At 39.3% G+C, this 21669-nt stretch overlaps 1 protein-coding gene across 1 annotated transcript; it reads left to right on the top strand.

The window, feature by feature from the left end:
• The first annotated feature begins 584 nt into the window (after positions 1-584).
• On the top strand, positions 585-20585 carry LOC110066758 (uncharacterized). Its single transcript, XM_089298603.1, has 5 exons — positions 585-734; positions 8817-8916; positions 9738-10333; positions 11278-11802; positions 12799-20585. The coding sequence occupies exons 2-5, from the start codon at positions 8894-8896 to the stop codon at positions 17895-17897; spliced, it is 6243 nt and encodes a 2080-aa protein (XP_089154729.1). The 5' UTR covers positions 585-734; positions 8817-8893; the 3' UTR covers positions 17898-20585.
• The last annotated feature ends 1084 nt before the right edge of the window (positions 20586-21669 follow it).

Genomic DNA, 21669 nt, shown 5'->3' with positions numbered 1-21669 from the left:
GAACATACTGTTTCAATTGAAGCCTATGGTGTCACAAAAATGATACCGACGTGTTCACCAATGATTGGACCGTTTTTTTTATTCAATTATTGTAACATCAAGTGAACTATCAAAATCTACGCCTTGAAAAGTGCTGGGAACTGTTTTGAGCCACCTTATTAAATTGATTTTTACATAGTATTTCCTGAAGATTCCTTAGTCTGCAGCTCTTCACATAATCTACGGGTTCTTCGCCATTATCAATAAACTTTGAGAAAAAAAAAAAAAAAAAAAAAACGAAGAAATTTTTTTCCCTTAATTTACGATTGGGTAGCGACGATGAAGAAGTTATCCGGTTTCGTCTGGAAATTGTTTGCATGAAGTCGTCAGTATGGCCGAAGACAAATAATTATGCTGAAACCCTTACGTCCAAAATTTCCTCCGTCCTCCGGTTTCCTGAAACACTGGAAAACAAACCATGATCTGCCATGATACAAGCCACGCATGTGTCACGTAGCTAAAGTGTGTTACATGTGCACATGACTGGCTGATACCGTCATGGAAAATGACTTACGGGGCCTGGGAACTGGATCTGTACCCGGAAGCACCCAAAGTGCTTTCGCTTTGCTCAGTACTAAGTTGTGTTGGTTTCATTCGAACTCTGTTTGTTTTGCATATTTTCCGTAACTGCACTCTTGGCCATTGGAAAGAAAAGGCTCTAAAATATCAACTGAAGAGATGGTGCTTCGTTGAAGGTAAGCTAAAAACGTTTGTATATAGTAAACTGATAAGCATATTTACGAATCATATTCTTGGTTTTCATGTGACGTAGTCATATTCCAAAATTAGAAATTATCCTTCCTTCTGAGGTTTTAGTTTCATCAGATAAAAGATCCTGTAGGAACGTGACGTTTGGCAATGTTTTAGCTCGACAGAGTTCTTCTTTTTGTAACAGAGCACTCCAAGCTTTTGCGTTGCGTGACATGAAAATGGCGGCCAGAAAAGACTGTCGCGTAGGTCAAAAGACGAGTTATCGCTTTAGTTTTTGTTAAATAAACGGTGCTTGCACTAGAAGAAGCATTTATTTCAATGTGTCGGAGCACTAGAGTAAAAATGTTCGTTTCAATAGCAAAACTCAAGGACGGATGTTTTTGTTATTTTACGGTCGCCATGTTTGTGCCCCTCCGAAGGGCACAAACATGGCGTCTCCATACAAAACTCTATAAATTTGGATGACACGCTTCTGCGAATAACGGGCGAATGAAAAACAGCAGAAACCTGATTCTTGGCGAGGTTGTTTATATAGCAATCATCTATCATATCCTAGATTCTTGAATTTATTTATTGAATGGTTACGATTTTTAGTTTTGATCACATGACTGGTGAAAACCAAGAATAAGCATGCGAGCTAACATGCAAGCAGTTAGCCTATAAAATAACAGTCTGGTTAGCCTAAATAGAACCTGGTTAGCCTTAATAACCTCCAACACCCCCTAAAAAGTTGTTAGCTTGCGATTAGCCTTTGAGCCCGTTGGGATCGTTTGGCTCCCTTGCTGGTTTGCCCTATGACTCAGTCTCGTTACAGCGGACACTCTATGTGATGTAATAATAACTGAATGAAGGTTTAATAATTGCACACTTGCAAAAATGGGTTTTTCGGTGAACAATACAAATTCAATAAAAATACAATAAAAATACAATAAAAATAACAATACAATAAAAATACACTAAAAATATGATAAAAATAGAATAAAAACGTAATAAAATAAAATGTGATTAAAAATACAATAAAAATACAGTGAATTGAAAAGTGTGAATATTGTGGGGCATCCTTTATTCTAAACAAATTAGGCCATGGAAGTCTAAATTTACAACATTACCTTGCTGCTTTTCAACACCAAATGTGTTCATAGAGCGTGATCATACTGATGACATGCTGATGGTGATCATGATCTTACTGATGAGTCCTCTATCAATCAATGTTTTTAAAGAATGGAATTCTCCTGGTGTACTTTAGGGACTGATCGTTTGTCACATCCCAGGGGGGGACGGTGGTTTTCAAAATAGCGTAGACATAGGGTTTCAAAACTGAACCTCCCCAAGATATTTTCAGATAAAAATTTAATAGTCCCTTGCCAATTTTTATTTTAAAAATGTGCCTCCTCCCACCTCCCCTCTTCCTTAGCATTTTTTCTTTTTTGGAAGCAGAATTCTTATCTCCACTTTTAGTTTTTAAAATCCTAGTAAACTTTCTAGCTGCTTATTCAACTCTTGATAGTAACAAGGACATTTCATTACTCATATCTGATAGTGATTCAATCAGTCTGACATTACTGATGTGATGAAACATTTGCCACTCATGCTCAAGGGTTCTCCCATTTGTATTAAACAACGATCGACAGGGTTTTCCCTACAATTTTTCCTTTGGGAGTCCCTTAGACTCCTTCAACCTAAGGTTGAGGGTCCAGAAGAAAAAAGTGGGGGTCCCACGGTTAGAGTTTTAAATTCCAGGAGAACAATCTTATCTTTTGGCCTTCCCCTTTTAGTGAAGTTTCTTCCCGAGGTAATAACAGACTGGTACATGTATGTAGTGGTTTGGGAAATGCAGTACTGTACTGTATTCCCTAATTTCTTTTCAATGGAGACGTCACATGTTTCATCAAGCATCAGTCCAATAAAAGGTGTGCGAGAATCGATTAGTTTTTTTATCAACTTATCTTCAACACATTTGGCCAAAACAGATTCCATCTCTGAAACAATTTCGGGTTTCTTGTAAAAAACAGAAGCATCACTACATCCAATAGCAGCCTGAAGTTCCATTATTGGAATAAAGTTATCAGCAGCAATGTTGTTCTTCATCATAACATATACCGTTCTAAGCTGGACAACGTGTCTTCTCATGATTTCCTGTGTTTCATACTCAATGTTCTTCTTTGCATTTGCAACTGTCACTTGAAAGCTTTTTCAGAGCTTGAGGTCACTGATACTCGTAATGTGATCTTTGAATGTTGGTGCCTTTTCCAGGGCCGACTTCTAATAATTGTTACAGCCAGTTGTTGTGAAAGGGTTTTTCTTACCTGTCATCTTACAGATATCACAATACATTTTTCTGTTGTCTTCTTTCAACCATGTGAATTCTTCCATCCAAGCTGGAAAGAAACGCCTCTTGTTTTTTGCAGGCTGTAATTCCGAATCCGCTATCTTGCATTGTGTGCCACAATGCCTCACAATCACGCATTAGTTCTCGAGCCTCTGCGAGGAGTTCACAGCAAGAGCAAGCTTGAGAACGAGAAAAAAAGGTGGCACTGCAATAGTCGATTCAAAGGAGTGAATGTGCCAGATTTGGGAGTTGAAAGATGGACTAAGAAAACAGAACAAAGATTCCAAATTCTAATTTTATTCTCAAGAGAATTTTTCGCAGATCTACTCAGGTTTAAATTAAGTCAGTAGTAAACTACCATCCTGAACCATATGCGTCCCTTTTCCATTTTTCAGCCAAACAGTGCGTCTCAGACGTGCATTTGCACATAAGGGAAAACCCTGGATCGATCATGTGCCTTTATTTCATTATTTTGGCTTTCTACTTGATCAGACAAGTCATTGTTTCCTTTGTTTGGGAGCCACCCAATATCAATGTCCTTCCATCCTTCAGAACTACTTGTGATGGTTTGTCTCTCTACGACTAGAGAAATATCAGAACCTTTCAAGAACAAAATCAAGGTGAAAATAATCTTTTCATGTATGAATAACTTAACGAAAACATCTCGTTACTAGCTGTAAAAGTGCTGCTGCAGGCTGTCACAAAAACAGGATTGTTGGGTGATTACTGATCATCTAATACAGTGGACTCAATGCGGGCAATATTTGTTCCCTGCTTGAGGAATAATTTGTTTCTGCCTCTATCCCTACTGTCGCTTTGAGAACCACCAGCGAGAAATTTTCCTTTATTTACTGGATTCTGTTATAAAACCTGTTAGTATAGACTGCCATTGCTGTGTCATAAAATTTGACACCCTTCAGGTTTCTTACTAAGGAAAAATTTACCCCCCAAAAAGGGGCTAATTGTTTTAAAATTGTACCCCCCTTAAAAACCACCGGCACACCTTGGGACGTAATAAACGATTGGTCCCTTAATCGATATAATAATAACTGATATGTGAAATCAATTAATAACAATCAAACTTACAGAATTTTTTTTTCTAAATTGACAAAAATCGCTAGCAATGAATAATTATCTTCAGAAATTAATCTGTTGTCAATTCAATTGAAAAAAAAAATGCAAATAACTGAAATCACTAGAACACTGACTGCATTGTATATTTTGCTTCATCTAAATGCTGATGCTACAGTGAGACTGTAGGGTTTTACGCTGCTACTCAGGGCTGAGCTTCTTCTGGTGCCACAAACTATAAGCAAAGATAGATGTAAAGCCCAAAATCTTTCAGTTAGTTGTTTTTGTTGTTGATAATTGTAAAAGATACACACTGGCTATGAAGATAAAATGACTCAAAAAAACTATTACAGACAAATTTTGTCATTCAATTTATCAGTGTTAGGACAAAAGGACAAAACTAATTTTTGATCACAATCAATACCAAATGAATTAAATCAATCATTATTGATTGCTATCGCAATCGATAACAATCAAACTCACAACTTTATTGCTTCGATTTTCATCAATTACATTAATTGATATCAATCTTTGTTTGATATTGATTGTTATTGATTGATATCGATTATCAGTTTGTCAATTGACTACAACTGGAATTCTTGATGTGAGGGTAGCAAAGGGGGCATTGTGATATTCTTGCAAACATTTTTAATTTACAAAATTCATACATCACATACTTTTGCCTACTGTTAGCAACAAGTTTTCCACAAATTCATGAATCACATCTGTCTAATTTTGCTGCTTTTCATGTATCACATCCTAATTTTGCCCTCATCGCTTGTTACTCATAAACCCTTTGATACCCTCCCTGGTTTATCTCAATAAAAGCATAGAGAGTCACCTCAGTTGGTTGTAACATAATATGTGAACAAAAGCTGTAACATGATTTTCTTACATGCCACGCAGCTCTGATTATAAGTATGACTAGCAAGAACTTTGCTTAGATATCCACACAATGTCACGTAAGATCATGGCATTTGGCTTCCAAAGAGTTGTAAGTGTCTCCTGATAGAAGACAACCGGCAACACAACATTCTCGTCAAGAAAGATGTGGTGTCTATCAATTGTAACAAGCGTGTGGGACAAAGATAAAATCTCAGTGTCCTGAAAGGAAATAATTTTCCCTTTAATTAGGATCCTCCCAAACTGGGTTTTGGGGCTTGTAGCTTTGAATCCCTTGCTTTTATGCTTGACTGTCATGACTTATCTCCTTACCAAGTGTAAAATCTACTACAGTATCTTGATTCTTGTTGTCAGTTATTCTCTTTGCCCAGCATGCAGTGCAGACAAGTCTTAGCTTCATGTTTACAAAGTTAGCAAATTTAAACAAATGAGACATTTAAGTGCTTAACTTATAATTAAGAGCTCTGTGAAAAAGCATCTTTATAAGCTGAAATATTTGAGAAACTGCTTGATACCCACCAGCTGGACTTAGTCAGTTGTCCATTTGTTCCTTTCCAAGCCTACAAATAATTTTTGTCTAATTATATTAACAGGTCATTTGTCAGGTCAACCATCTGGACAAGTTTTGACCTGACAAAATGCCAGTCTAGTTGGACAAAAAAAAATTTTGTTATAAGAAATTAAAAAATAGAGACATTCGAGACATTTGAGACATGTTTATTCTCTATTTTCCTGTGTATCAAGTTTTGAATTTCTGTGTATCACTTAGTTTTTCTGCCAACGTCTAAGGAAAACTACGGGAATAGCGATGAGACAATCTCCCGCGTGGACAGCTTGTCAGTGTAAAAACTCACAACATTCAGAAACTTGAAAATTGGTTGAAATGAATTCTTTGACTTTTTCTGAAAGCAAGTTCCCCCTGAAAATTTTTGGGGTCAATTGAATAAAACATTTGCATAATTAGATGAAACTGGAATTGTATTATTGGAAGTGGTCGTGACTACAAAGCGTGACTTATTTGTACATTCACACTTTACACAAAAACATGTCTGTGATAGTCGGAACTATATTTGAACCACAGACATAAAAAAAAGACAATATTAAAAAAGCCATAAAACAGAGTTTTGATCATACGAACTATAGACAACATTTAGTTACATTTAAGAAGTTTTAAAGTTTTTGAAAGCGATTGCATTCAATTTACATAGTATTTTAATCGGGTCAAATTGTGTCACTGAAAATTAATTCCACAATACTTGCAGATAACAAACAATGAGCAGTAATGTAAGACCTCAGATTTTAGTAGTTTTTCAGACAAATCAGTAATTCAGTTTAAATGGGGCTTCACAATCTTTCATGATGCCACCTCAAAATGTGTAATTTCTACACCTTGGAATAGAGCATGGTGCTTAGGTAGCGTGGTTTACAATTTGACATGACATTTGGGACGATGTCCCGCAACGATGTATTGCGTGTGATAAAATCATTTGTCAGAATAAAATAACTTGTTCCATATTCGGCCACAAATTTCCAGTTAAAATATTTTTCATTGTAGCAGAAATGCCCAGACAGAGTGTCCGACCAGGTCAAGCTTTTACCTGTCAAAACAAATAAAAACGAAACTGATAACAAAGCTTTTCTGCATAGTATTTTGTGGTAGTATAATAAAATAACTTGTTCCATATTCGCCCACAAATTTCCAGTTAAAATATTTTTCATTGTAGCAGAAATGCCCAGACAGAGTGTTCGACCAGGCCAACCTTTTACCTGTCAAAACCTCAAATTTACAAATTTACAAATTTACCGGTTAATATTATTGTCCGATGGCCAACTGTTATTTCCAGGCTTGCTTTCCCCGCTGCACATTTCCAAACTGTACGTTTTTCTTAGTCTTTTGCTCTGGTAAGTAACCATGCCTGAGCAAGAGAAAGCTTTTATAATTTCCTTTAGACAGACAGCCATCATCCTTGGAGACCCCAGGGCACCTCATTGGAAAGGGATGAACATGTCCTCCCTGCTTTCCCGCTTCCCTGCTTCTCCACTTCCCCGCTTCCCTGCTTCGCTTCCTCCCCAAATCCCTGCTTCCCTGCTTTCCCTGCTTTCCTGCTTCCCCACCTCCACGCTTCCCCACTTCCCCAGTTCCCCTCTTCCCTGATTCCCCACTTCCCTGCTTCCCTGCTTCCCCGCCTCTTTGCTTCCCTGCTTCCCCACTTCCCTACTTCCCTACTTTCTTTCCTTGCTTCCCCGCTTCCTTGCTTCCCTGCTTCCCCTCTTCCCTGCTTCCCTGCTTTCCCACTTCCCCGCTTCCCTGCTTCCCTACTTCCTTGCTACCCCACTTTCCCACTTCCTTGCTTCCCTGCTTCCCCGCTTCCTCGCTTCCCTACTTCCTCACTTCCCTTCTTCTCTACTTTCTTTCCCTGCTTCCCTGCTTCCTTGCTTCCCTGCTTCCTTGCTTCCCTGCTTCCCCTCTTCCCTGCTTCCCTACTTCCCTGCTACCCCACTTTCCCGCCTCCTCTCATTCCTGCTTCCCCGCTTCCTTGCTTCCCTGCTTCCCTGCTTCCCTGCTTCCCTGCTTCCCTGCTTCCCTGCTTCCCTGCTTCCTTGCTTCCTTGCTTCCCCACTTGCCTGCTTCGTTGCTTTCCTGCTTCCCTGCTTCCCTGCTTCCCCAATTCCCCAATTCCCCACTTCCCAGCTTTCCCGCTTCCATGCTTTCGTGCTTCCCTGCTTCCCTGATCTGCCCCCCTTTCCCCGCCTCCCCGCTTCCTTGCCACCTTGCCTCCTTGTCTCAGGTTATTTGTTTCCTTGTTTCTCTGCTTCCATGCTTCCCTGGCCAAAAAGAAAAGGTTAAGATAGCTGCTTCAACTTTATTTTATCACCAATTTTTGCCAGGTTTGCTTTGTTCTGTCCTAACCAACTGAGGATGGAGAGCCATCATAGGATTAAAAACTTTGTGATCCGAAAACCAAAAGTGCTTGTCTAAAATGTATTTTAGTTGCACTGCTCATCAATAAGATTTGGCAAATAATATTATTTTGCTTTTTAAAAGCCTTTTCAAAATTAGGAAAGCAGTTTGTTCTTGTGAAATCTTTTTTATGTCTGTCTGGCGATTTCCATCAACTGACTTTCATGAAACGGACTTAGAAAATACAAATGTGCTGTTCATGCTAAGAAAAGATGCATAAATTAAAGATGCAATTTCATCACTGCCTTAATGAACAACTTGGTCTTTCCTCTGCCATTATCCCAACTTCCCCGCTTCCCCACTTTCGCGCTTCCCAACTTCCCCCCTTTCCCACTTCTCCACTTCCCTGCTTCCTCCACCTACTCGCATGCTCTTGTCCAGGCATCCTCATCTCCTTGCCTCCTCGCCCTGATCTGTGGAAAAACCTTGTAAGTCACTGAAAATTGGGGCTTACCTTTCTTTCCACGTACTAAACAAATATCTAAAAAAATGTGGATGAGGCTGAAGATTTGCAATGATTTTAAGACAGAGACACTCGCGAAACCTACATTCCTGGCAAAACGCAAAGTACTGACCAGTAACACACATTCGCATCTCATGTGACTTTGTGGTGACGTAGACTGATGACAAGCTAGAATTGTTATACAAGTACTTTTTTGAGAAACTGTGGTAATACTGTCAGTGGTTTAATGCTGTACTGTGTAATATTTCAGAGGGGTCTTTGAATGTGGTGTTTGATATATGTTCATTTTTTCAGATGTCTTTTTTTTTTAACGCATCATCATCACATTTATTTATTAGTTCCAAGACTGCAATGAAGAGATGAGTTAACACAAACAGAGTCACATTTGTTGCTGTTCCACTAAGGGAATCTAACAATGACAGCTGTAGTAACTACAGGGTGAGTTGAGTTTGCAGAGCTCTTAAGTGTCTGTAGAGTCACTGAGATTGCAGTCGCAGTCGAATCGTACGATTACCTGTACTAACAGTGTAATTCAAGAAGTACCAGCATGCAAATACAATATACTTGATAATACAGTTGAACCTCCACTAATGGCCATCTCGCCCGGTCAACAATCTATGGAGTCACTCTGATTTTGAACGCTCTACAACAGCCACCTTATTAGAGAAAGGCAACGGCCACTAAACCACGCCACAGCTGTCAAATAGCCTCCGCAGTGCATGGCCAGTGAATCAATGACTGATGAACAGTGTATACAAAAGCTCACAAAACTTGATCCATACCATACCTCGTTGGTCTCGGTTTCTGTTTGATTTTTGTTTTGCTGATATATTTTGTTTTTGTTATGTAGTTATATGCAAAATGCCAAAAAAGCTGCATCCTCAAGAAAAAAAAAAACAAAAAAAAAGACAGGTGTCATATTACACCCCTCCTTACCATAACGGCCACCTCTCGTCAACAGTCACCACTCTAACCTCAAGGTGGCCGCTGTGAAGAGTTTTGACTGTATATAACATTTTTATTTTGATAGTTATGTAATATTAAATATTCAGTTTTAATATTTTAAATTAAATTGCTCCTGATTTCATGGAAGGAAGTTGTTAATAGAAACATTCATATACATGTACACTTTGCCTCTAACTGTAAAGGGTTGTTACAACCGACAACTACATAATGTTCCCCCAAGCGTGTATAATAAACTGTAAAATTACAGTTAGTGGTTTTAAAATGATTTTTATTCTTGATACGTGCACATTTAGGTCTACACTACAGAACGTTACTGACAACCAGAAAAGATGGTTAGCCTTTGGAATTGCACTCAACAAAGTCCTGGTCTCCCAAATACGTTCGTTTGTAGAGCAAGAAGTTCAGAAGGAGTATGGTAATCTTCAACGCAGCCACAGTATTCACACTCAAAGCACATCTGGGCGACTACAGAATTGGCCAACATTTCTAAAGTACGAGAACATCAATGGTAATGATGTATTTCCGAGGCTGCGAGGTGGAAGATATGATTATTCCAAGTTTGACTGCCAAGTGACATCACATGTTGACTTTGCCAAGCTCTATGTAGAGAAACACATGGCCAAGTTTAACGCCTTTGATGAACACTGTGATGCATCTGCCGTGCTTGCCTTGCTTGGTAAAGTGCCAGTCTTCTCATTGGCTGTGCAGAGTGCTGCTGGTGATGTTAGACAAGCTAGAAATGCCTGGGCACACTGTGTATTCAAGGACTGGGACCTATTAAGTTTTCAACAGAGATTTGCTAAGATGGAAACGCTGGTAAAATCCCTGCGTCGGCCAAAAGCTGATGAGATGTACCTTGTAAATGAACTGAAAGACTGGCAAACAAAAGGTATAGTCAACAGTTTATATTTCAAACTGAATGCGCAGTCGTCCCCTGGACATTTTCAGTCTGGATGATTGAGCGTTTAAGCTCGCGAGCAGTATTCCTGTGGTCTCCAAGCTCCCAACGCGTTTAATTTTAGTCACCAGTTTCAAAATTGCAGTTGGTATATTAACTATAACGCAGCAGCTAAAACAGTTTTGCCCAACTATTATTGTATGCTATTATTGGAATGACATTCAAGTATCTACACTGTATACGAAATACGCCGACTGGAAAACTATTTTAGAAAAGACTTTTAATTACCAGTTTTAGTTTGCCTAGTATTATTAATTCATAAGTGTTACAAAAACTACTATTTTATTTGCTATATGTTAACTCTTTCCTCTCATATACTAATTCTCTTTTATACCAAAATAAGTGTATTAAATAAAGGGCATATATTTAGTTTATTATATTTTGTCCTTTCCACTTTCTTTTCACCGCATTTTATTTTTAACAATACTGTATTGACATCGTCAAGTGGAGAAATACAAAAATACAATACAAACTGAAACAGTTTTTATTGTTATTCTTTTGGTTTGCTTTTCAATTAACCGATTCAAATCTAAGAATTGAGGATTGTAAATAGATGTGACAAAACACACTATGACTGGTTCAGTCAAGCAGGACCCACAACCTATCCTTTGAAATGGTAAATTAGACAACTAATATACCAGCCTTAACCTGACAGTGTAAAGAGTGCCTTTCTTAGTTAATGGTAAATAGGTAAACTATTCCTTGATTGGGAATAACAGACAAAAGTAGAGCCCTACCGTCCTGCTTGGATCACGTTAACAGAACACAAAAATGCTTTAACACTGGGACCTTGTCGCAGAAGGCTTTCGATAACAATTTTCGTTAACACAAATTAAAGCATATGTATTAATACTCAAACCTTTCTTCTCTCAAAGGTGCTATACTGTGCATGAATGCTACCATTGACCCTGATCTGATAAAGACGGTTCAACAAGATGTGAGTGCATTGAAGAATGACATAGACAAGATGGCATTTGAAGAAGAGGTAAACAGAGAGAATGTAAAGAAGGCGCTACATGACTCTCAATTAGTTCTGGAGCAATTGAGGGAAAGAGTTGCCATGGTAGAACATGAACAAGAGGTCATCAAGCAGGACCAAAGCTCTCTGTGCGAGAAAGTGAACACTACACAAGAACAAATAAGTGAGCTTAAATCTGAACAAGAAGATGTGCAGCAACGTGTCGCATATCTGGGAGAACATTTGGGCAAACAAGTTGCTGTTGCAGAACGAGAACAAGAGATTACCAAGCAAGAACAAGAGGTCATCAAGCAAGAACAAGAGGTCATCAAGCAGGATCAAAGTTCTCTGTGCGACAAAGTGAGCTCTACACAAGACCAAATAAGTGATGTACAACGACGTGTTACTTACCTGGAAGATCAGCAGACCCAAATAAATTATGGTAATTTGAATAATTTTCCATTGTACAATTGTATAGCAGTGTGAGGAAAATGAACCAGTACTACACCAAGCAACTAAAAAGAAGCCTCAGAAGTCGATTTGGTGAGCATTTGCGAAGCATACGCAAGAACACTCCTGGATTTCCTGTGGCCCAACATTTCAACTCTACGGGCCACAGCATCACAGATGTCCAGGTGCGTGCTATGCGTTTGTGTAGTGACACCAACATCCAGCGAAAACAACAGGAGATGAGGCTGAGTTTTCGGCTGGGAACAGTGCAGCCGCATGGACTAAACATAAACTTCAGCTACATTTAAACAATGCACGCGCAATTTTTCTACGTGCGCGCGCCCATCTGACGTAGTTACAAATCTACTGCGTATTTTAACGGTTTTTTAACACTGAAGAAGGGTCATATACCCGAAACGTCTGTGTTTTCATGAACATTTTTGACACTTTCCGATATTTATACATCCAGTATCGCTTCAATCGTTTTTAACCAAGTGTCACACATCAGCAACGACTTTTTAGTCTACCAATATACTTTTTTTTGTATATGTATTCGTGTACAAGGAACAAATTTACCCTAGGATAATGTTCCGATGAACTGCCTTGTGACCAAGAATTTGACTCAAGAAAAATCTTGAGTCAAATTCTTGTACTAGCCATTTCTGAAATGACTCGGCTGAAAAATGAATACAATTCATATGGATACGTGTCTTCATTGTTGGTGACGCTCTTTTCCAGGGCGGCAAAATGTTCTCTATTTTTGCCACCTAACTACTACTTTACCATAACATGGCTGATGAGTCAGCATATAGCAACGACAGGTTCCCTAGGTAGTATGTTTTAATTGATTGCTGTTTTGAAGCTCTGTAATAATACATTATTTTAAAAAGGTGCTGTTGTATTCCCTACAAGTTGCGTTACAGCACTGAAAGCATGTGAATATCATCAAACAAGTATCCGTGTAATTTTTTGTTTCAATTTTTTACAGAAATTGCCAATTGTGAATCAGACATCGCCTTTCTTGCTGCACGTCATGACGCAGCTACAAGACAGTGGCTTTTAAAAGATTTTGACAAATGGTTCAGTGATCCTGGCGACTCCAGAGCGTATGTTCTCTTAGGTGATCCAGGCGTTGGCAAGAGTGTGATGGCGGGAGTCCTGGCACAGCGTTCAAGAGACGCTGGACACTTAGGAGCCGCCTACTTTTGCCGTCACAATGATAGCACAAGGAATGATCCCAGGTATCTTCTTGGGACTATTGCTAATCAACTCTGTGAATGCAGTAGTGAGTACAATAGCATTATGGGAGGGGAGGGTGGTATAAGAAAGTTCTTAGGCAATTCTAATCTAGGTGTTCAGGAATTGTTTACTAAATTATTACAAGAGCCTCTTGGTAAGTGCAACTCTACTTTTTGTCACCAGAAAAAGTTAGTGGTTGTTGACGCTCTGGATGAGACGCAGTACGAGTCCAGGAAAGATTTTCTTGATCTTATAATGAACCGCTTTCCTCTACTTCCAAACTGGCTTGTGTTCTTCATTACCAGTCGCCCTGAAAACACGGTGCAGCTTAGATTGAAAAAGTACAATCCTTGTGTAAGAATTTGTGCCGGAAATGTCGAACACAATTTTTATCAGCAGCACGAGCAGGACATCAAATTGTTCCTGAGAAAGAATGTAAATTTCTCCCGCGTCCCCTTCTCGGTGGATGACTTGGCGAAGAGGTGCAGTGGATCGTTTTTGTATGCGTTCTACATTGCCAAAGACTTGAACGCTCCAGTGCAATCAGGTAAGTCATTTCAGCTGGTTGATCTTTTCCCTGGAGACTTTGACAGCTTCCTTCGAAAAAATTTCAAGCGTGTTTTTGATAAAGTGGGATCTAGCTTGTTCAAGAAGTTGTTTGGTTGTGCCATTGCCGCTCCTGCCCCGCTTCCCGTCTCGTTTATTTCGTACGTCCTCCAGAGAGAAAAATCGAGTATTCCCAAGCAGCATGTGTTAGATGCCTTTTCCCTGTTTATGGTGTTCTCGAAGACGTTCGCCTTCCTGCACAATCTGATTCCTACGTGGTTGACTGACGAGGACAAGGCTCAAGAACTGTTCATTGACAGGAACATTGAAACCAATTATCTCAAAGATGTTATCCTTGAAATTCTCTTTGGCTTTATTCGTGAACAATCTCGGGACGTTCCCCTCATGAAACCTGACTTGCTTGACTACGTTTTACGCATTGGCATTCGCTTTTTGATTGGATTTCCAGGGAAGAATTCATTGGAAACAGTTTTCAGTTGTTTGACAAGTTTCAAATATATTGAAAACAGAATAAAGAGCAGAAGAACTGAGATATATTCCCTTATTGAAGATTATAAGCTTGCTGCAGACTGTCAGTTTCACGATGAGGGCAGCGAAGAAATTCTCTGTGGGGTGAGCTCAGCTCTTGAAAGAAATATTTATGTTCTCTTGGAATGTCCTTACCTTCTGCATTCTTGTCTACAGAATGCTTCTAAAGTTGTCCAAGACAACGTGGTTATCCCAGATGGTGACTCAGCCGTTTGGCTACAGGTGAATTCGATGCCTTTGCGTCTTCAGTACGGGAGCAACGTTGCAGTGTCTCCTGATGGAAAGCTGTTAGCTGAAAGACACGGGAAACATATCTCTTTGTTTGATTCGCATTCGCTTAAATGTGTAGGTGTGTTTTCCTGTACTGATTTGGTGCCTGGGAGCAAGTGCTTGGAATTCTCTCCAGATGGCAAGTTTTTGTTTTCTGGATCGCTTCATACATGGTTCTCTTTGGTGAACGAAAATGTGGAGGAATTTCCTCAGTTTTCAAGGATGTATCAAAGCTACGAATGGGGCTCATTTACTCTTGATAAGCAGTGCATTGTTGTAAAACGTTGGGAATTTTTTTCATTTGAATCAAATTATACCTGTTGCTGGTTGTGCTTGTTGAATAACCTTTGTCTGTGGGCCGCCAAGGAAATTGCTCAGGGTCATGAGTCTGATGAGAGTGGAACAATTTGTGGTTGTTTTCCTCACAGACTGCTTGTGCAAGTTCGGCCTTCTGCAGGGGAAGATCAAGATTCTCCTGTTCCAGCGATGAGAATCTTGCTAAATATTCTAAGACGAACGCACCACGATGAGTGGTGCTCTCTGTTGGAAAAGTTGCAACTCAATTACCCCATTGAGGCTGAATGCAGCTATTGTCCATCACGGATAAACCGTGCGACAATAACTTTGACAATTGTGCGTGACTTCATTATCAGTCACTACTCCATGATATTTAAATATCAAGTTTGGGATGTGCAAACTGGTAAATCTGCTCTTGAGCAGGCCTTTTCCTCAGGTGTTCAGTTGAGCCCGTTCACGTACCTTTGTCATTTGGGAACTGCTCTAGAGAAATGTGGGGTATTGTTTTCTGGTATAGACAAGTCGCTGTCACTTTGCAATATTGCTTTGTTGAACACTGTTTGCCATCATCTTTTTTTCTTTGAACGTTCCCGCCGGACTATTATGTTGAAAGAGTTTGGAGTGTTTGAAAAGTCAAGTATAATAAACAGCTTGACTGGATTGAATTCAGTGTTTAAACAATTTGACGAAACTGAAGTTGAAAGCGAAGAAAAGCAGTGCAAACTGCTTGTGGAGCTTGAACGGGTTATGCAGATGAAACATCTTTATATACGACTTAAACGGCTTAGAGTACTTGAACTACTTGGAGAGATTGGTTGTCTGCGTGAACACCGTGTTGGAAGTTTTGAAACGCTTGAACGAAGAAAGAGGTTAAAACGAAGAAAGGAGCTTGAACGAAGTGAAGAGCTTCAGAGAAGAGAAGAGCTTCAACGAAGAGAAGAGCTTCAACGAAGTGTAGAGCTTCAACGAAGAGAAGAGTTTGAACGAACTGAAAAACTTGAACGAAGAGAACGAAGAGTAGAGCGGTTACAGCTTGAACTCGTTGAACGGCTTGACCGATTTACACAACTTGAAAAACTTGGACAGCCTGGACAACTTGAAGAAATTGAGAAATTTGAAAAGAGTTTAAAAAAAACACTAATAGAAGAGCTTCAGGGAAGAGAAGAGCTTCAACGAAGAGAAGAGCTTCAGCGAAGTGAAGAGCTTGAACGGAGAGAAGAGTTTGAACGAACCGAAAAGCTTGAACGAAGAGTAGAGCGGGTACAGCTTGAACTGCTTGAACAGCTTGAACGATTTACACAGCTTGAAAAACTTGGACAGCCTGGACAACTTGAAGAAATTGAGAAATTTGAAAAGAGTTTCAAAGGGTTATACGGATGGTGGCGTTTCACGAATAGCCCGCTCCGTGAACAGTGTAAACCGGAAGAACTCTATGAAGTGTCCCAATTGCTTTTAACACCATGGCGTCACCTTCAACAATCTTGGGCTAAACGATTTGCACAGTTTAAAGAATTGGTACACTTATTTTGGTACCGTTTGGAATCAAATGAGAAGTTCAAGTTTCTGGAAGCATTTCATTTTGGTACTAAGACCTTCACCGACGCACCACTGGAACTGCAGAATCTCCCTGATGTAGAAGAGAAAGGCCTGTTTACCAGCATTTTACCTTGCGTATCACCAGACGGGAAGTGGATCGCTATGCGACTCGACGGCGATGAGACAACAGTTCAGTTGTACCGAGGGCAACACCAACGTCAACATCACGCTTACTGGAGAAATCCGGTGCATGTTATCAAGGAGGTCAAACATTTTGCTTTCGCAAACGACAGTGTATTTTTTTTGTATTTGACTGTTCAAAGGTCATTGCACACTCTGTCTCTTGCGAGTGGTACCATTCTAACTAGTGTGTCTGGCGTAAGACCCTTGTCCTCCACTCCTGAAAAGCAATCTGGATATTGCTTTCAACACGTTGATGAGGAGACTATTATTTTTGTAAAGGATTTTCCCACCCTTTTTCTTTCTAGTTTCCTTCCAGTTTTGAGGGGTGAACCTATGCAAGTAGCCTTCGCTTCAGCACACGCCATACTTGTCCATTATTCAGACTCCACGCTTGCGTTAATGAACAATGACGGAACAGCCGTTGCTTGGGAGACGTCCTTGACACATCCTTTTGGTGGGTCACAACAAGTGAAGAAGGGTCAATTTTCTCCGGACGGAAAAGTAATTGCCACTCACCAAGGTACTCAAATATTATTGTATCGTACCGTGAATGTCGGTAAGTGTCCTGACTCAGTTTTTGAAACAAATGACGGTATCATTGTTCTGCATTTCACATTCTCAGCGGACAGCACCTTGCTTCTTTTTTGTATACAGAGAAACATTGGCCCGTCTTTCTTTGTATGGAATGTTCAAAAGAAAGTTCTATCAGCATCATTTGACTCACCAGGACTGATGTCTGAAGATTGTTGCTGTTGTTTTTCCTTGGACAATAAGGAATTAATAATATGCTCTGAATTTTACATTGAATTCTGGGATCATGCTTCACATCCATGTCGCTTATTGAGAAAAGTTGAGACTGACGTGCCTTACACTGAGGTGGACAAATTCACTCATTGTACAGTTTCACCAGAAAATGACCTGTTGGCTTACTGCATTACAGACAGAATTCTCCTCTACCCGCTAAGAACATCAACAGATCAATCCATTTGGCAACTGCCACGTGCGCATTTAGGCAAAGTCGCATTTTGTCAGTTTCTGAGAGGAAACCGTTATCTAATTTCCTATGGCGTAGATGGTACTGTGTTCTTGTGGGACTTAAGTGAGTGGAAAGCCGTTGCCTTCGCAAAAATTGCACAAGGACGGGAAAGCGTCATCAGCATGGCTTTGTCTGGTGAAGAGGACAAGGTTGTTTGTGTGACTTCTTTCGGTCGACTGATGGTAATAAAACTGTGTGGATTGAAGGGGAAGGTTTTGTCAAAATTGCCGTTGTCGAAGGGGATGGGCAGTGAAAAGATGACCGAGGCATGTGGTGGACAAGTGGGAAAACCAACAGCAGCAATTCAGAACCTCACTTGTTCTGATAGCACCGAGGATTTGGATGTTGCAGAATTGATAAAAGAGATGGATTTCATGTTGCCTTCTGACGACAGTGAAGACAGTGACGAGCTGGACGAATTACTGGACTGAGCATCGAATATCCGTTTTATGTTGCCAAGACACTTGCTAGTAAGGCATGTTTACAGTGTCTACAAAGTGCTTTTAATGACCTTCTAGAACTGTTAAAAGGTGGTTTTTCTTACTACCAGTGCATGGCTTTTCACCTGGGTTGACCCTTTGTAGGTCGTGTTGAAAAAGACTCAGGGGCACCCAACGGATCGTTTCGGTAAATTATCTGTTCGGAAGGCTTTTAATCCCCTCTGATTTTCTTGAGAGAATTGGCACCTCGAACTTTCGTGACATGAGAAATTTAATGTCTGTTGTTTTCGGACTGTTAAAAATGTCGTTTTGAGTACCGAAAAAAGGTCAGCTATCATTTTCGGAAAGGCGATAAGACCTAAGGTTTTCGGGAAATGGACAAAAAAGCCGTAATAAATTCGAGAATACTCAAGTTCCCCTAGAATATCCGAACAGATAAAATTTTTTTAGTGCAACCTAAAATTAACCTACAGAGCTTTAAAAGTACTCCAGATAGCCTAAAACAGCATCTAACAGCATTAGAGAGAAAACGGTCGTTGGGTGCCCCTGAAAGACTGACAATTACAGCTCGTGAAAGTGAAGAATTGAAACAGATCGCCTGTTGGTTTTCCCATAGTCACATCAAGGTGCAACTAGAGAAAAATCACGTTACGATCTGTATCTTCTTGGCGGTTTAAATATCAACCAAACCAATCTATTTCTAGTTTCACAATGGCAAATCTAAAACGAAACTACATTCATTTGGTAATTTTCGATAGCGGTACACACTGTCCCCAACTAGCCCCGTTTATGTAGGAATTTCTTTTTTTCAAAATTATCTAATCAATAGTGTTAACGGGTAAAAGGGCTCACACGATCTAGAAGAACATTTCGATAGGGTGGTCTACTTTGGCTTCGGTCGCACTCCCAACAAAGAATCCTGGTAACTGGCCTGCAAAGAACGAAGGAGCTTTTGATTATCCCACTCTTACACTAAATAGCCCGTGTTACATCACTTAGAAATTCACTTCGCTTTTATTTTAGTATCTTTTCGGTTGTCACTATATGTCATTAAATCGTTGGTAGCGAAAAAAGGATCTTTCATTTATACCACAATATTTAAGACGTTATCATAAAGATTAGATGCAGTTTAAAGACATTCAAAGAAAGAAACTAACTCCAGAAGGGGTTAGTTCGCGCTCATATTTAAACTTTTTGACGCTGAAGATATTTTGGGCATGGTGAGTGTTTTAGCTTTCTTTCTTTCTTGCATTAAATTTTTAAGTAAAGTAGTTCAGTGCGAATTCTGAGTTGTACACATTTTGCTCGGTATTATAATAGAAGCGACCTTAAAAAAAAAAAATTCGAGATCTCTATTTTCTGTGTAGTGTTTGCGTCCGGTTTGAAAATCATTTGCAACATCATAAGAACTCAAGCCGATAGGTAGCTCACTGGTCACGTGCATTATAAGATCGGGCGTCCCTGGACTCGAATTCTGTTTCTTTACCCTTTCAGCGTCAAACTCAAAAGAGGAATTCTCTTTTCCAATTATCAGACATTTCTTGTATTGATAGTTATGAGAGTATTGTGGCTCATCAAGTTCATGGTTCCAACTGAATTATGTTGCTTTGTTTTCCACCGATCTACTTAAAAAAAAGTGTACTGCAAAGACATGTTGGCGATAAATCACGTTTCGTGGGGTTTGTGGGGCTTTGTTTTTTGGTAAAATATGTTGACTTTCTTTTGTTTGAAATTAACCAGCTCAGGGTTTCAGTGTGAAGCTTAGTTAATTATTCCTGTATATGCTATAAAAACAATCTGAGACTGGATGTTCGAAATTATTAGTTAATTTTTAGTTGACTTGAAATTCTACAGCTTAACGAAAATAGTTTTTGAGCTTATGTGTCGACATTTACTAATGTAAATGCGTTTTCGAAGGAAATTTTCGACCATGTGCTCTTAGAATCATGTATTGTCTTTGCGGCAGCCACATTGATTTTCTAAGCTGTAAGGAATTTCAGGAAAATAAACACATTACAGGAGAGGTAGTTTCAAGTTAACCAGCACTTTTCTGCTGAACTGGTTAACAGTTTACTCAGATTGAGGTAGACACCGCACAGATGAAACTGTACTGTTGTATAGTTTGGAAGAGCGATATGGCCGCCGTGTTGACATCTGAAAAATGTACACAATATGTATTGTGTCTACGAGTATTGTTTGTTGTTAGTGTTAAGGCTGTACTTGTAGTTTAGTTTGAAGTGTTACGCCTATAAACGGGCTGATAGTTTTGAAATTGTTAAGTGCACCGAGCACTCTAACTGACTGTAAGTGATAAATTTTATATAAGGTAGTTGAATTTATAATTGCAGTATATTTTATATTAGAATTATATAATACAATATTATTAGAGTATTTTACAGACCAAGTATACATTAGACAAGACAACTGAAAATGTTTTTAACCTTAACTAACCGCGATAATTTTAATTATTGTATAGGAATGATAGAGGAGCAAAATATGTTGTACGTAGATACTATGTTTAAGTTGATGGTTTTACAAATATGTAAATAGTATTTTTCTATGTTAGATACTAAATAAAGTTAAATGACTATTTTTGCGATTCTTGACTTGAAGGGATTTGCATCATTGTTAGTGGCATTGTAGGATAAAAATAAAGTATACTGAATGTGTGAAAAGAAATTGAGAATGACTTAATTGTGAACTTCCATAAAATAGCTTTTTACAGTTACTTGACCACGCAGTCAAAAGTACAAATGTTTGGGTGCGGAGTTGACCTGTCGTACGGTTGCTTCTCAGCAAAAAGGTGATTCTAACACAAAGTAAATAGAAGCAATTCATGTGTTTGTACTTAATTGTATCTGGATGCACAAACCAGTCTTTTTGCCGGTTTCTTTAGGAGAAAAGATTCTTCCATTGTCATTAACTAGGGCATATTTACAGGGTTTAGTACATAGTAAAACACTCTTAAAAACTGGTGAACAAAGGTCTGGAGAACACTTGACTCGAGCTCGGTACTATTGTGGCGACTTGTTGAGATCACAAATGACATAAACACAAACAATGCCCAGACTATGACAATTGCTAAAACCAATGGTTTCCATAACAATAAGTGGTAAAATATCTCTCGCATTTAAAAAGGTTTCCATCTAAGGACACGAAACCCAGAGGCTAGTAAAATTATCCCGCACGAGATGCGACCAGCTCGTCCCGCGCGAGGCGCCACCACGCGAGGCGCGACAAGCACATCCCACGCGGGAGAGAAGTACCTGTACTTATGACGTAGCTGGTTCAACAGAGATCTAGGGAACTGAATTCAGTAAACAAGGGGAATTAATTGGCAACTTTTATGGAGGTCTTCTTAACCTAAGCTGCTTTGTTTTTATGAGTCTGCTTCACTTTTACTCTTGTGGTACGCGCGGTGGCCTCATGGTTAGTGTGCCAGACCCCGGATCGAGCAGTCCTGGTTCGAGCCCTGGCCGGAGACATTGCGTTGTGTTCTTAGCTAGGAATTGGAGGAACAAATAAATAAATAAATAAATAAATAAATAAATAAATAAATAAATAAATAAATAAATAAATAAATAAATAAATAAATAAATAAATAAATGAATAAATAAATAATTAAAAATAAATTCTTAGACAAGACACTTTACTCCCACAGTGCCTCTCTCTTTTCGTCGAAAACCGTGGAGAAGAACGCAAAACAAGTAAGCGTACGAGCGTGACGTGCGAGCGGCGATGCCGCGAGCCGTTAGTAGCGCGG

The sequence above is a fragment of the Orbicella faveolata genome, unplaced genomic scaffold (genome assembly GCF_042242905.1).
Source record: "Orbicella faveolata isolate gen_17 unplaced genomic scaffold, um_ofav_v1 contig_3, whole genome shotgun sequence".
Classification (NCBI taxonomy): Eukaryota; Metazoa; Cnidaria; class Anthozoa; order Scleractinia; family Merulinidae; genus Orbicella; species Orbicella faveolata.
Note: the sequence above shows the minus strand (reverse complement) of the source record. Positions and strands in the feature narration are given on the sequence as shown.